Genomic DNA, 16,004 nt, shown 5'->3' with positions numbered 1-16,004 from the left:
GATAACTTTTCAACATTTCTATTTACACGAAACTATAACGTCAACATATAACATTATGTATGTATACGCAGTATACCGAAGGCACATCATTAAAAGCACGTGCAACGATTCCACCAAAGTACGTAAAAACTAGCTTCTGCTATACAATACATTCAAATAATGTGTCGACCTTAATAGTAACAAATGGAATGGGGTTATTGAAGATAATGTATATTGCGCTGTTTAAACAAAATAAAATTTTGAAAGTATTACTTTCAGCCAAGGGCGTCCTAACTTTCACAAAATGTATGTCATGACCGATGATTCCTCGAACATTAGTTCCGATTTTGTTCATAAATAAATTTCAAGCAATTCAGTTACACTTAAGGATAAAAAAATGTATGGTACATGTCTTGGCAAAACATTGTTAAAGCAATTACCACTTTGTGATATATTCTGGACGCACGATTTCTAATACTGACGATTTTTATGAATAATAGGAATAGGACAAAACTGTTTGGAAAAGCACGTGAAGTTTCCCGCAAGTCGAAAAAAGTTTTACTTCTGTCTTGATTGAATTATGAATCGAATTGGCGTTAAATGAAAATATTCTTAATGAATTAAAAAGTAGTTTGAGATGAAACTGGCCTTGGCGACGGGGAAATTCGACTGTAAAATAGGTACAACTCACAGTGCACAAGAGTTTTAATGTACAAATGTACATTATATTTGTGTGTAACATCTTTTTTTTTTTAAAGAAAACATGTAATGGCAGTGTAAAAATTGTAGACAATGAATCACATATTATATAGTTTTGAGCTAACGCAGTCATAAAACATGTTTCGCTGCGTATGTGAGACTTGCAAGAATAAAACACTGATACCTTTCTGTCAATGTCTTAACAAATGACATGTTACCGATAACAAATATTATGTTTAAAAAGCATATGATGTATTCCTCTTTTGTGTGAGAATGCGCCTACTAACATGTTTCAACGGACCGTTATGAAAAGTTCACAGAACTTAACACAATTTGCGATATTTCCAATGTCTTAATTTCGCTGCTGTATATATTCAGGAATAATGTATCTATTTATGTCCCTGACATCTTCAAACATGACCATTAACATCGTCTTTTCAAGACAGCGCTAAATGGCATACATAATTTAAATTAATTCAAATTCAGTTTTTGTTTCTATTGCTGGATATAATGAAATGATAGAAAGAAGTTCTTATTTTATAGCATTCTTTCAACAGACAAATGTTTTTGATAAAGTACTCTCCATACATGATATACGCAATGTTATAGTATGCAGCTCAAATACTGTCACGGGGCTTCCGTGGGGGCGAGTTGTTAAGGTGACTTTGAATTACTTGTCCCTCACCGGTGTAGGATCGGGCCTCACTCAGAGAGATGAATTCTTCATGTTAGGAAGCCGTCTAGACTAGCTCCTAGACTATGATATATTTTTTACATTTTTATGATTAAATGTAGTGAACTGAGCCAGTCTATATCCTATGTCGAATATCATAATTTCAACATCATTCCTCTATGAAATTGAATTCGTCAAAAAATGGAAAAATGTAAAGATATATTTATTATCAGTCTAGTGGCTAGTCTAGAAGCCATCAAGCTGGCTAAATGGAAGGTCGGTTGTTCTACCATTCGTCAAAAAATGGAAAAATGTAAAGATATATTTATTATCAGTCTAGTGGCTAGTCTAGAAGCCATCCAGCTGGCTTATAAATGGAAGGTCGGTTGTTCTACCAAGATGCCCGCCCGTGATGACATAGTGCACGTACGGGCGCATAGGGATCTTCGACCATCAAAGCTGGAATCATCAAACTCAGTTACACGGACTGAGTCGACTAATCCATTAGTGCATAACACAGTAAGATAAACCGATGACACGATTCTATTACATCTTTATTTCAGAAACTGTACTGAGAATACAGAAGTCACGTAAAACTTTTGCCGATTAGAACTCTATGAATTTTAAAGCGATAGCAAGACTACAAATTCGATCAAAAATATTTTAATGAACAGAAATAAAAACGAGTAAAGCGGCAAACAAATAATATTTTGGTTAAGTCCTAACCGAGTGTTTTGCAAAATGTTTATCGATTAATTCCCCCATAGTGAAATGTACACGCACAATTCCCGATGACATGCCGCGGTAAGCTTCAAAGACATGTACCGAGGTCAAGGAGGGCAAACAGGTGTTTGAGTGATTCAAAAGTAAATGACAGCAAACTGACAAACGGGAAACGTCGTCTTAATGGGTAGTATATCTGTTCACTTACAATATTTTATGACTTTTTCAGAGGATACGGTAGTAATTACTTTCCCTTTTATAATTCCTTCCAAATGAATAAATGAAGTCCATTTTCATAACTAAATTTAATCATTTCTCTTATAATTTTCAATAAAAGATCACTATAATTTAACGGCCGTTATCTTAAAGTTTATCTAGTTTTATACAGTTCTTAATTTAGTTCAGGGCCTCCGTGGCCGAGTGGTTAAAGCTACAGTCACACATACGGATATGTCCGTGCGTTGAGGTACGGTGCGGATAGGATAAGTCTGTGGGTGTATAACTATGGAGCAGTACATCTTAGTACGGGAAAATGGTGAGAAACAGGAAACAAACAAAACAAAACAGGTCGCGAATAAGTACGGATAGGTACGAGGTACTACGTTGAATTACGTTTTACTGCGCCTTGCAACTTGCCCAGCGCACGGACGGGTCTGCGCTAAACTACGTTGAACTATGCCTAAGTACGAGCAGCCTCGGATAACTACGTTCAGCTACGGCGAGGTACGTAACAGCACGGATAACTACGTTTAAGTACGTTTAACTACGGATGAATAAGTTTCAGCAAAGTTGGACTAAAGTCACGCTCAAATGGCTACGGTTCGCTCAAACTTTTGTGCATGTTCAAAAGTTGGAGAAACTTGCAAGTTTGGAATAAGTTTTGAATACGTTTTGACCACGTTTTGGTACGGATTAATACGAATGACTACTCTGAGGTACGGCTCAGGTACGGTTCGATACGGATTACTACGTTTCTGTCCATAGCTAGACGTAGCTATCCGCGCCGTATGTGTGACTGGGGTATAAAGTCGTTGACTTCAAATCACTTGCCACTCATCGATGTGGGTTCGAGCCTCACTCGGGGTGTGGAATTCTTCATGTGAGGAAGCCATCTAGCTGGCTTACGGAATGTCAGTGGTTCTACCCAGATGCCCGCTCGTGATGAAATAATGCACAGAGGGCACATGGGGTCTTCCTCAACCATCAACGCTGGAAAGTCGCCATATGACCTATAATTGTGTCGGTGCGACGTTAAACCCATCGAAATAAATAAAAACAATTAGTTCAATTTACATAAATCTGTTTCTCAACTTAATTTGCACTGTCAGAAATTATAAATATTTCAGTATGATATTTTATAAATCACTATTCTTTAACGCCAGTTTTTTGAAAGTTTGTTTAGTTTTATACAATTCTTAAATTATGTCCATTTTACATAATTTATTTCTTAATCAAAAAGCATAGTCAGAAGGTATTTCAATATCATACTTAACAATTAACAATTTAGCGGGTGTTAAGGTTTATCTAATTATAAATTATGCTTAATTTAGTGCATTTTACATATTAACTTTATTTCTAAATCTTATTCACAAAGTCCAAAATTATTTCAATATAAAAATTTACCAAATCACTCCTTTGAAAGTTTATTTAATTTCATATGATTAATAATTTCATCCATTTTACATTAATATGCTGCTTGGTCTAATTCGTATGGTCAGAAACTATTTCAATATTAAAATTTAAACAGTAAAAAAGAACAAGTTAATTAAACAAAAATTCCATCTACGTAAGGGAATACTGCCTCGGAGTTTCGTGAAATCATCTCGCGTCACTCGAAATGACCAATTAGTTGTTTATTATAGACTCGGAGTCGCCATAAAATACCGGAAATCATTATAGTGTTACCTGTAGAATTTCAACTCGGAGCTCCGTCAAGTAATTTCTCGGTGTGACTCGACGAAATTCCGCTAAAGTAATAAAACTATAACAACCGGTACTCCGAGTCAGAATAAGGCAGTACTCGGAGGAATTCCTCGCTATGCAAGACTTTTCCTTCGATGAAAAACGGAAAGTGGGTTTTCCACGTGAGCTGATCTGTATGTAACATTGAAATGTGCCCTTTTTATTACATTTTTATGCACTTCATTTTGTTCTGGTCAGTATACTTTAATGCACTAGTAATTAAAGGAATGAGTAAGAATATTCTGTATTAAATCTTAGACTTGGCAGAATATTCATTTTAGAAATATAATGCAATGTGCAAGTTATTTGTTGCTAATTATTTCATTTGTGATTTCACTCGTTTTCAAGCTACTCCGTGAAAGAGGTAAGCTGTTTTTGTTATTGTCCTATTAAAAATATTAATATATTTTTTTCTCGTTTATTGTTGTTTTTACATTACCATCCTATACATAAATCGAGGGCAATTTCGACAGCTGACACTGCGTAATCTTTTACCCACTGACCGGTTAGATATTTATTAGTTCTCGGACCGGTACAATATTACTCCTTCTTTGCAGTATCGCAGAAAAAACACTTGGACATGGATTGTGAATTTCATAACATATTTAGAGCATTAACAGCTCTGTATTTCTGAAGATTAACTCTGTCTCAGTAAATATAGCATAGGAAAACACTGTCATCAACAACGAACATTTTTGTAACACATTAAAGTATTCAGTCAATGTTCAATTGTCCAATACACATCTGTCAAGGCCGCAAGTTTGGAGCAGTTTTTGTAATCCCTCCGCTTGAAAAACACAGACAGAACATCTGTTAAGGACATCAGAAATGACACAAAAGGTACACAGTGTCAATAAATATATTTGGAATTTAACAAGTCAAAGAAGGAAATGCTTCAAATTGGGAAATTTCAAAAGAAACTACTTCCTAGCATACAAAAGCCCCGGAAGTACAAATGTACTTCAATATATTCTCCTTTGCATAAAGGGAGTAGAAAAATTTTCGGGCGGTTTCGGACAAATTGCGTTGATAGAAAAAAGCCAGTTATGAATGTGTTTAGTCGATTGAAAAGAATATTGGTCGGTTTCTGTATATAGGAAAGGCAAATGCAATGAAAAAATATGCTTGTTTACAAGTAAGACGAGTGCCCGCCCACATAGCACAGCAAGGAGAGCGTTAGTCTACGGATCGCGGGGTCGCGGCGGCCGATCCCCGGGCGGGGCGTATGTACATCATTCGTCCTCCACCTTCGATAATTCATGTGGGGAAGTTGGAAGTTACTTGCGGAGAACAGGTTTGTACTGGTACAGAATCCAGGAACACTGGATAGGTCACCTGACTGAAATAGTGTTGAAAAACGGCGTTAAACCCAAAACAAACAAACAAATAATTAAGACGACGGAAAGTTTTTGGTAGTTTAGACACGAATATGTACATTTACAATTATTTTTACCCGAGTTTAACTATGTTTAAGAGCTCCATTAAAAACTTGTGTAAATGATATTTTATCTGAACTAAACACTCAAGAATAGAAACAATGCAGACATATAGTTGAGTGAGAGACTCAGGCACAAAGGAACATATTAAGTTAAAATGATATTTTACTATTTTTGCAAAATATCATAGATGCCCATGGTTTCTATGGCTTCTTTCTGGTGTAAATGATGTAAGCTACTTATGTAGTAAATAATTTAAAAAAAACGTGTTACACTGGCAAAGATGTGATAAAATGTGATTTTTTGTTGTTTTTTTTGTTTAACTGAGATAGTTACTCTCCAATAATGTTAAACATTTTTATCAGAATTTTACAACCGATTGCATGATTTTTATCAATTATGTAATATTCTACTGAAGTAAAATGTAATAACTTGGTCATGAATTTTCAATCACAGATTGATTCAATTCTTAATTATTATATATGAATATCAGTGTCAAATATACTATGTACTAATACTGTCCATACTGTCCATGAGAACCTACCCAACGGATCTCTGAAACTGGTGATGTTCACGTTTATCCAGGGAACGGTCATGCAATGCCAAATATCAATTCTCAAGACATAGACTGTGAATCTGCTTGTAGTCGTTGTGGCGCTGCATCTGTTGACGGACCTAAAATGGAAAATCTCAAAGTATGTGACTTGTCACACTATTCCATAGATACAGGAATGGTCAATATATATTACAGTAAATTCTTAAATGGACAAAAATAGTTTGGGGATCCACATATGTATAGAAAACTATTCAACAGAATCGGGATTAGGCTATATGTTTTTACACAATAATATGAAATACTTAAGTATACTCGTATGTATAACCGCTATACGTTAATGTATGTATACACTTAGTTTGTGTGTTATAAAAAATAACTGTTAGAATTTGTTTGTTTCCGTTTAGATTAAACAAATCGAATGAAGAGTACAATACATTTAGCATACATCTTCATTTTAGCTTACAAGTGCATGTGGGTATTACGAGGAAGCAGATAGTGCAAATATGTCCTCGGAGACCACTCATGTGAAGAGAACATACTAACTTGGCTACCTTACCATAAAACAGATGATATCAAGAAAAGATGCCTGCACAAACATGATTTGTACCATCCGAAAATCGAAAAAAAAATAGCAAGTACAGTAAAAGTGAACAACGCATGAAAAGTTAGAAAAGTTATAGAAAAAAAAAAGTTAAACCTGTGCCAAAGAACAGCTGTTACCAAAGACCATTGGCCCTAAAAGTCCCCTTAGCATGGTCTTTATATACATGTCTGACTATCTGCTGCAATGATTATTGAAGACTATGCAAATGACGGATATTATATTGGTTCTAAAATTGTGAATGAAAAGAAAACTAATAACCATACAGAAATTGGTTTGATTTAATGCTAAGCAGTTTTACATCAAAAGAAACTAATGATTTTTTAAATGACTTTTAAGCTGATGAAGGGTTGTTTAAATGCATTTGTTTCAGTTCTATTTTCTTAAGGAATATTTCGACCATAGAATAGTATTATTAGTTTTGTAAACTAGTCGGTTATCATTTGTGTATAGTAAATTGTGCTAGTAGATACAGTATATACAATTCATCAAATCTATACCCTTCAGCGTCTACATAACTAGCCAACAAATCTTGATATTTATATAAATTATTTCGATTTAATTTACTACTTGACTCAGAATGAACGTTTCAAGTAAATACGAGAGCGAAACCTAATCCGCAGACATGGAAGGTTTAACTGATAAAGAAGTGAGAACCTGTTTGTGATTAATATATATGAGATTTTATAAAACTGCTTTGTATGTTTTATTTATGCATGTCTGTTGTCTGATGATTTAAGAGTACTCATTTCTCGAATATTCATTTGATTATTACGTCCCCTTACTCTACTAGTGCACTAACTGCTATTTCTAATTTGTCTCAGGTAGAGTTATCTACTTGTGCCCTTGAACTTGGTATTGCAAGCCCTTATTACATTGCGGAATGTCATCAATTTTAATTGTAACCTAATATAGTTTACCTTTATATTTGAACTGCGTTTTCATTACATAGTGAGTTTAAATATTACACTACATTCATTGTTCAGCTTTATTGCTACGTTTCTTCGTAATATCGGTAAGTTAAACTACACACAACTTTTTGGCGAAAACAAACACTTGCACGGAACTTTATACATCATTTCAAAATGATAAAGTTTTTTCTACTTTATATTTAACTTTCCTTTACCTCATCTCGATTCATAGATGTATCTCGTAAGCTATTTTATTTGCAATGGTTCATAATAATAGGCTAGTTGCATTGTTTTGTGAAATCTGCGTATTCGTATTGTTTCATATTCCTGATTTTCTGTCTCATGTTTTTTAGTTTTATTTTGTATTTATTATACTGGTACTGTGTTCAATAAATGAAAAGAAAAACTACAACTTGGTTTATTTTACCATAAACCGAATAAAACACCTACATTAATGGCATGTGTTTGCTATCAATGAACTACGATTTCCTCACCAAAACCTTCTCGTTTTAACGTAGTTCAGTTTTCACCCACTTTCGACATTGTGCGCTCTGAGGTGTTCTCACTTTAAGTCAATTGAACAGGGATAGCGTTTAAATGGGAAGGTTTTGGTGGGGAAATTGTAGTACCAGGAATATCACTTTCAAATAGGTTTCGAATCATGTGCATTATATTAACACAATATATCGAATAAAAAACTTTAGCCCTGATTTATAATTTTTGTTTACGTGATCGGAAACACTGTGTAGGAGTAGTTGAGTACACAGTGTTATTATATAGTAAGTGTTATAATATTTCGAAGTCGAAAGAGGGTCATAACTTCCAAAAGATTTCGAACATAAAAGTACCGACAATATGGAAACTGTATGAGGAACTGAGTACACTTGTGTATTATGAATAACTGGCGGGCGGACAGTCCTAGCACTTTATGCACTATCGGGTCTTCGACACCGGGGGTATAAAAATGTACAAATTAGAACACTTTTGTTGCTCTTCAGATAATCCTGTTTACGTACATGGCAATATGAATAGTTGCTTTCATTAATATTTAAAACAGTATAGTACATATAGGTATATAAATCAGGTGATTGCAACATGGTAAAATATGGTATACTGAGACATGCTGCTTAATAAAGAGCGTGTATTTTAGTGTGATTTACTTATCTGCTAAACGGTTTATGGTATAAATATATTGTATGTGTCAGTAAAGCAAATAAATCACACTCAACAAGGGCGTTTCCCATTTTGAAGTCATACATTTTTGACAAGTTGTTAAAATGATATCAGTCTAATCACTTTGGAATGTTTAAAAAGAATTCCCATTTATATCTAGCAATATTTAATTCAAGTCTATTATGTTAAACTAAATGACATTGAAATAAATTGGAATATAGTGAAATGTAAAGTATCAGCAATTAAGGTAGATAATTTTTATTTATTTCAATCTTTGCCTTTGACAGCAGATACAACTTTTATAAATTTAGTTTTCTAGAATATTTTTTATCGATTTAACTATGAAAGCATTGAATCTCGCATTTGTAATCAAATATTATACGTCAAATGACAAAATATAATGGTTTCGAAGGTATCGGAAGTGTTCGTGGCATTAACAACTATTTCTTTTTATTTCTTTTTTTTTTTAGCTCAATATTCAGGTGAGTTATTGTGGTCACTCGATGTCCGAAGTCCGAAGTCTGTCGTCTGTCTGTCTGTCTGTCGTCTACCGTCTGTCAACATTTAGCTTGTGTATGCGATAGAGGCTGTATTTTTCAATCGATCCTCATGAAATTTGGTCAGAATGATTGCCTTGATAAATTCTAGGTCGAATCTGAATATGGGTTATCTTGGGTGTTAAAACTAGGTCACTTGATTAAATCAAAGAAAGATATTGAGTATGCGATAGAAGCTGTATTTTTCAATTGATCTTCATAAAATTTAGTAAAAATGATTGTCTTGATAAAATCTAGGTCGAGTTTGATTATGGGTCATCTGGAGTCAAAAACTAGGTCAAGGAAAAACATTGTGTATGCATAAGAAATGTATTTTTCATGAAATCTATTCAGAATGATTGCCTTGATGAAATCTAGGTCGAGTTCGAATATGGCTTAGCTGGGGCTAAAAAGTAGGTCGCTAAGTAAAATCAAAGGAAAACATTGTGTATGCGATAAAGGCTGTATTTTTCAATTGAATTTCATGAAATTTGGTCAGAATGTTTGTTTTGATAAAATCCAGGACATGTTTTATTAAAAACTATTTGAGATAAAAAAAACAAGGTCATTAGGTCAAATCAAAGAAAAAACTTGTGTATGCAATAGAGGATGTAGTTTTTAGTTGATCTTCATGAAATTTGGTCAGAATGATTGCCTTGATAAAATCTAGGTGTATTTTGAATATAGGTCATCTGGAGTAAAAAACTAGGTCACTAGGTCAAATCAAAGAAAACATTGTGTATGCGATAGAAGCTGTATTTTTCAATCGTTCTTCATAAAATTTGGTCAGAATGATTGCCTTGAATAAAATCTAGATGGAGTTTGAATATAGGTCATCTGGGTTTAAAAAAGTAGGTCACTAGGTCAAATCAAAGAAAAACCTTGTGTAAGCAATATAGACTGTATTTTTCAATTAATATTCATGCACTTTGGTAAGAATGATTGCCTTGATAAAATCTATAAAATATGGGTAATCTGGGGCCAAAACTAGGTCACTAGGTCATATCAAAGTAAATATTTCTTTAAACTCAAGAGACCACATTTTTGGTCCAAACCTAATGAAAATTGGCCAGAATATTTGTTTTTTATGAAATTACTAAGTCAAACATGTTTACACTGTTATGGTGTGTTTCTCAGACCTAGTGCCATCTTGGCCCTCTTGTTTTATATCCGATTAGCCTTTTATAACTACACTACATATTAATTTCCCTAATCTGGTGGGTAATCTTAAAATATTAAATTAAAGTTAAATCAGTTAAAGTTCCCAAAGAATTATGGTAAAAATTATTTGATCTACGAAGCATTGCTATTTTAGAATCCCAGTTAATTGTATTTGTAAATTCATTCGTGACGGTAACTTTAATAGACATATTAGTTTCGAATCTCCTAAAATCATGTCCCGAAGTTCCATATCAAACAAAGTACACATTGTTGAATACGCGCATTACATCTATACATAACATATTTTGGGAGTGTCAGAAACAAAACGGTTTATTGAAAGCTAGTTATTTTGTCCAACCAGATAAATCTCACCTATTTCATAAATTTATATAATCCCATTTTAATATGGTGTGTACTTATAATTTCATACTATATTTGAAATTCTTTTCACAAAAATCTTCAAAGGCTTGCATGTTGTTTTCCCGTTATCTTATTTATAAATAGTTTATAAACTGATACAATTGTGAACGGTCTTTTAAATCTCTAAACACTAATACAAATGTATTTAAAGTCATCATGCCTAAAACATATTTAGGTCACAACGGTGAATAATATGCCTTACCACTTATCAATTTGTGAAAAATGTTTAGAAAAAGCTCCAAGGTTTTGCTAATAATCTTACATGCGTGCCCATGTAGGACAGTGTTTTTCTAAATCTAGCATTGTGCAATGCGTAAATATATTGTAAACTATAAAATTGCGTTGTTTACGAAGTCATGATGATAATGCCCTGTGCGTTCGTACAGATTGTCTTTTTCTCTAGGAAAAAGATAATGAGATGTGCTACCCTGATAACCTTGTCTTTCCTTTCTACGTAGACAAGAATTCAACGTCCTACGTAATAATAACACGCACTAATTATAGACCTAAAGGCTTAACTCAAATTATGATGCTAAATTAAATGCCGTATGTTTTTGAGGGAGCAGGTATTTATAAAAAAGAAGGGAAGCCAGTTACCCCTTTTAATGCTGAGCGACAAGCAGACAGCTATTTTTACTTTTACTACAAGTATTTACTAATGGTATCAGTTATGACCCAGTTATATTATTACACAGAAAATCGTTTATAACAATGCCATGCTCACGGCGCTGGTAACACAGCAGAAAAATATGTTTTTCTGACCTTTTACCATGAAGCTTCAAAGGGTCTTTGCTTTTCCTTGACGCATTGTATCTGCAGTACTAATACTAGCGTTAGTCAATGTCACATGTCTAGACGATGTCCAACAAGGTGTCAATGCCATCATTATTTTATCTCTAAAGTTTAAATCTAATCATAAACTTTCTTTGAAATCTTTTATAGACACTTTCAGAGCGAGTCATTATGATCATTTGGTTTCAGCAGTCGTTGTTTTTAAGTACCGATGCTAATTCATTTATGTTTTATTTTTCTTACAAATGATTTAAATATGCCCAATAAACTGTTCTTATCTACTCACCTTGATTTAAATTAATCAATTAGCATATTCAAGCAATAAATGCAAGTGCAAGAATTTAAAACGTCTTATGTTCATTTTAATAAAAAAAAAAAAGCGCACAAGCATTGTAAACAAATAAAGCCATGATATGAGCCTATATTAGTCATCTTATGAATATTAACATTACTACAATGGCTTTACGGAGAAAAAGTGAGGATATATGTTTAATAGAGCTACATTAGAGTTAGCTTGATTAGAACTGTTCGATTTATTGATATGTTTCATATTTGTTTTCAAAACTTTGCTTATAATAATATTTAGCCGTGTTTGTATCATCCAAACGTAATCTATCGCCCATGTATTCTATTCTTTATATCTTTTTATATCATCACCATGTAATTAACTGTATCATTTTCTGTACGTTTTTTTTCGTATATAAATGATAGCTGATATTAGTAATTTACAGTGATTTATACGTGACAGATTCTGAAATCAATAGATGTAAAGCGTGATATAGTTCATAAAGTATTAACACTTACTGAGTAAAACAATTTATTATTATCTGATATCTTTACTTGAGTGCCTTTTTGTCATTTGAAATATTTAACATTCCAATAAAGATATATCTAAAGCCTAAATTAATCCGGGTATGTTTACAATGTGACGACTTTTTATAGTGAATCGTTGTGGTTTAAAGAAAATCGAATGTATGGTAAGTAAATAGCATGATTTGTATTTCTCTTTTGAAAAGGTTTAATGGTATTTTATTATTATTATTATCATTTGTTACTACATTGTATCACTGTTAGTGTTTATATGGATTCTATCATCTTAATTATGTTTTAGTAATACTTAAGATAATAAAATGAGGTTAATCAGTGTTATCAAACATGACATGGACATGTTATCAAAGGATTAATTGACTTTAGCAGCACTGTAAATGATTTATTTCACAAATCTAAGACTATTTTTGTCCAGTTAGTCATGGTTGCGAATCGGCGTTTATATGTGAATCTTTACGAAAAAAGTTAAAAAGATATATCATGGACACGGTTAAACACCAGTAATAGTTGCTTATCAAATACTACGTTTTGTGTTCAATGTAAACATATTTAGTTTTAGAGAGGTTTATTTTAAGATTAGATTATTGCATAATACAACAAAGCCTTGGTTACGAGTTAGCGGGTCCTCTACTGAATAAGTAGTAACTTGATCACAGTCTGAATATGAAAATCGGCTTGTCCGATTTTAAGTCTTACGTATGGACTCCCATCTGTTATATTTATAATAGTTTCAATTCATAATCACAGGGAGTGCCCCAAAGCATTGTTATCAATTGAAAGCGGTTCACATGTCATTTCTTTAAATACGCATTATCTCATTTGCACTCCGTGGCATCGTATTTAGATAGGTTTTTTTAAAATGTTTTACTAATTCACAAGTTATAACCCGTATTATAATGACTGACATAACACATTGTAGCGCGTTAACGTGAGAAAAGGTGTAATACTTAAATTGAATACAGATATAAAATCCGATAGACTAATACGAGAACATGCAGTTTACAAGTAAACGGATGACTAATTTGTAGTTAAATATTTTCAGATGGAGTTCGAGCGAGTCGTCGTATTTTTTACACATATTTCTGGATGGATTATATGTATGACACCGACATTGTTGACAGTCCATGTTGCTGGTTTAGAAGATGTAGAACAAAGACAAGTGTACATAAAATCAGAATTACCGAATCATCTGGTTATAAGTAATAAACGTACATTTAAAGTGCTAAAACAGCCACAGGAGTGTTCGTATAGAGACCTGAAAAAATGTCATAGCGACGAGAATATGCACAATATTTATTACGAAAGATGCTTTAGTGATGTGTGCTCCTTAGAAAGCTATTTTTGTTTAAATGTCCCCTATGGAAATTCAATACATTTGTGTGGACAAACTTACCCTTGGAGTAAACGTAAGTTTTCATTACATAACATAGAAACCATCTGAAATTTGGAATATTCATTACTGATATCATAGGAACTATCTTTATAGATTAATTTTATTGTAAAGTTACTTGAAAGAAATGTTGGTGAGGCGAAATATGGATCGTGAAGCCTTTCCCAGCCCTGTCCTCTCGTAAAACAACGTTCAGTGGTGTTATCGAAGATCCTTGATATAGTAAGTAACTAAATCAAAGAAGTGTCTATAGTTCGATATATTCACCAAGACACCGTCTAATATACATTTTTTTTTATAATTCTAGGATACAGAAATATAGCGGTTCTTGATTCAGCCGTATCCGGGCATATTGATGTGTATAAAATTGAATGTCCGGCTGGCTACTTCCAGGAAAACAAAAGAAACGCTTTTGCTCCATGTGTAAAGGATGAATCCTTAATTGTCGTCAGGAATTCCACAAATCAAATACCAGCTTTAGGGAGATGCAATTCGCAGAAAAATTACTGCAATACCCATGGTGTCATCTTTTTCACATTGGGTTCGGATGAAGATTCCTGTGTGGACGCAAAGTACCATCTAAAGATAAAATGCAGTCCAACAGAGGAGTTGATGCCAAGTACGTAAACTCGCTGTGTACCATTAGGAAAAACATTGTTTAGTATTAATTACGTTCACAGTTGTAAGCATTAAGTTTGTTATTTTACACAAATAACATAATTTATTTTACACAAATAACATATTAAGTGTCAAAACAGGTTAACCGAACAGACAAATATGTAGGTATTGAATGTAACATTTGCTGTGTAGATAAAAGTGCATTTTGTATAACGTAGGTTTAAACAGGGGCTTGTTAGGGAACTAACTGTACTTTTGTTTGTTCGTGAGTGTCAGAACAACGGAAACAGCCACAAAGACATTGAACGCTTTTCAGCATAGTGTTTGTGGTGTTTGAACTCAAAATTATGTTAAAAATTGTCTTTTCGACTTGTGTCTGTTATATCTTTTGCTTATTTCATATTCGTCAATTTCCAGGGATTATTTTGTGTTCATTCATGAGAGAACAATAATAGACATAAGCAAACAGAATAAGGCCTGAGTAATTCTTCCTCTTCGGTGCCATATCGGATATGTCACTGACTTCAAATGTATTGCCCTCAGTGGTATAGGCTTGGAATCCCATTTAAGTCCCGTAAATCTTGTGATAAATTTGGTCTAACTTTAAACCCAGTCAGCTTAATTGTAATCAGTCGGCTTAATTTCAAAACAAGACGGGCCTTAATTTAAACCAGACTGCTTAACTTAAAACCTGGTAGGGCTAAATTAAAACCCAGTTTGCCTAACTTGAAAACAAATCCGACCTACTTAAAACGGAATCAACCCAACTTAAAACCCAGTCGGCCTAACTTGAAACTTAAAAATCACTTCTAAGTAGATATATGACGCTTACGCATGTAATCTCTTTCAGACTGCATCTGCGTTCCAAAGTGTCGAGCGGGTGAAGAAAGGGTTTGGGAAGGAACCAACATATGCAGATTAATAAGTGAAAGGTAAATGCATAGGTAACACATAATGTCTTTTAAGAATCTTCTAAGAATAATAAAATGGTGCATTACATGAGACGCACAATCCGAATTCATTTCTTTGTATGAGTCAAAATACATATAACACATTTTCCAGACATACAGGGAAATGAAATATTGCTTATTCCAGAAGCGAACGTAATACAGAAGCAACACAAAGATACTGCTTACGCCGAGGCTAGGGGGCGTAAGGAGTACACCTCTTATGAACAGACTCACTCAAACTGAGTCTGCTATTATTTGCTCGGTTTTGGTCTATGCTTCTAAAAGGTCTTCTCGTGGATTTCAGTTTTCACAGAATTTATTGCTCGTTATAAACCGGCATGTGAGTATCAACTGATTAACTGTTTATTTTCGACCTTCTGGAGATTCATTTCATAGAAGGAATAGTTTAGTTTCGTTAGTTTACCTTTTTACTGCAATCTTACTAGGATACGTGGAAGTTTGATACTTTGTCATTTAAGTAAAATTTCCCATACATTTTTAGGGCTTTATTCTATCGCAAAAGCTGAGTTTCTTTAGTATTTCGTATTTATAAATGAATACAAAATTCTTCTCCATTAGTGAACAAATATCATCAA

General features: G+C 33.4%; 1 protein-coding gene across 2 annotated transcripts; it reads left to right on the top strand.

Moving 5' to 3' along the window:
- The first annotated feature begins 8,827 nt into the window (after positions 1 to 8,827).
- On the top strand, positions 8,828 to 15,481 carry LOC128551500 (uncharacterized). Of its 2 annotated transcripts, none has more exons than XM_053532386.1 (4): positions 8,828 to 8,960; positions 13,493 to 13,856; positions 14,148 to 14,459; positions 15,309 to 15,481. In XM_053532386.1, exons 2-4 carry the CDS (start codon positions 13,493 to 13,495, stop codon positions 15,392 to 15,394), a joined length of 762 nt encoding a protein of 253 aa, XP_053388361.1. In that variant the 5' UTR covers positions 8,828 to 8,960; the 3' UTR covers positions 15,395 to 15,481. The 2 variants fall into 2 exon arrangements, with proteins under 2 accessions (XP_053388361.1, XP_053388360.1); XM_053532385.1 differs by lacking the exon at positions 8,828 to 8,960 and adding an exon at positions 12,478 to 12,599.
- Positions 15,482 to 16,004: the final 523 nt, after the last annotated feature.

The sequence above is a fragment of the Mercenaria mercenaria genome, unplaced genomic scaffold (genome assembly GCF_021730395.1).
Source record: "Mercenaria mercenaria strain notata unplaced genomic scaffold, MADL_Memer_1 contig_1174, whole genome shotgun sequence".
Taxonomy (NCBI): Eukaryota; Metazoa; Mollusca; class Bivalvia; order Venerida; family Veneridae; genus Mercenaria; species Mercenaria mercenaria.
The sequence above is the reverse complement of the archived record's forward strand: the minus strand, read 5'-3'. Positions and strand labels throughout refer to the sequence as shown.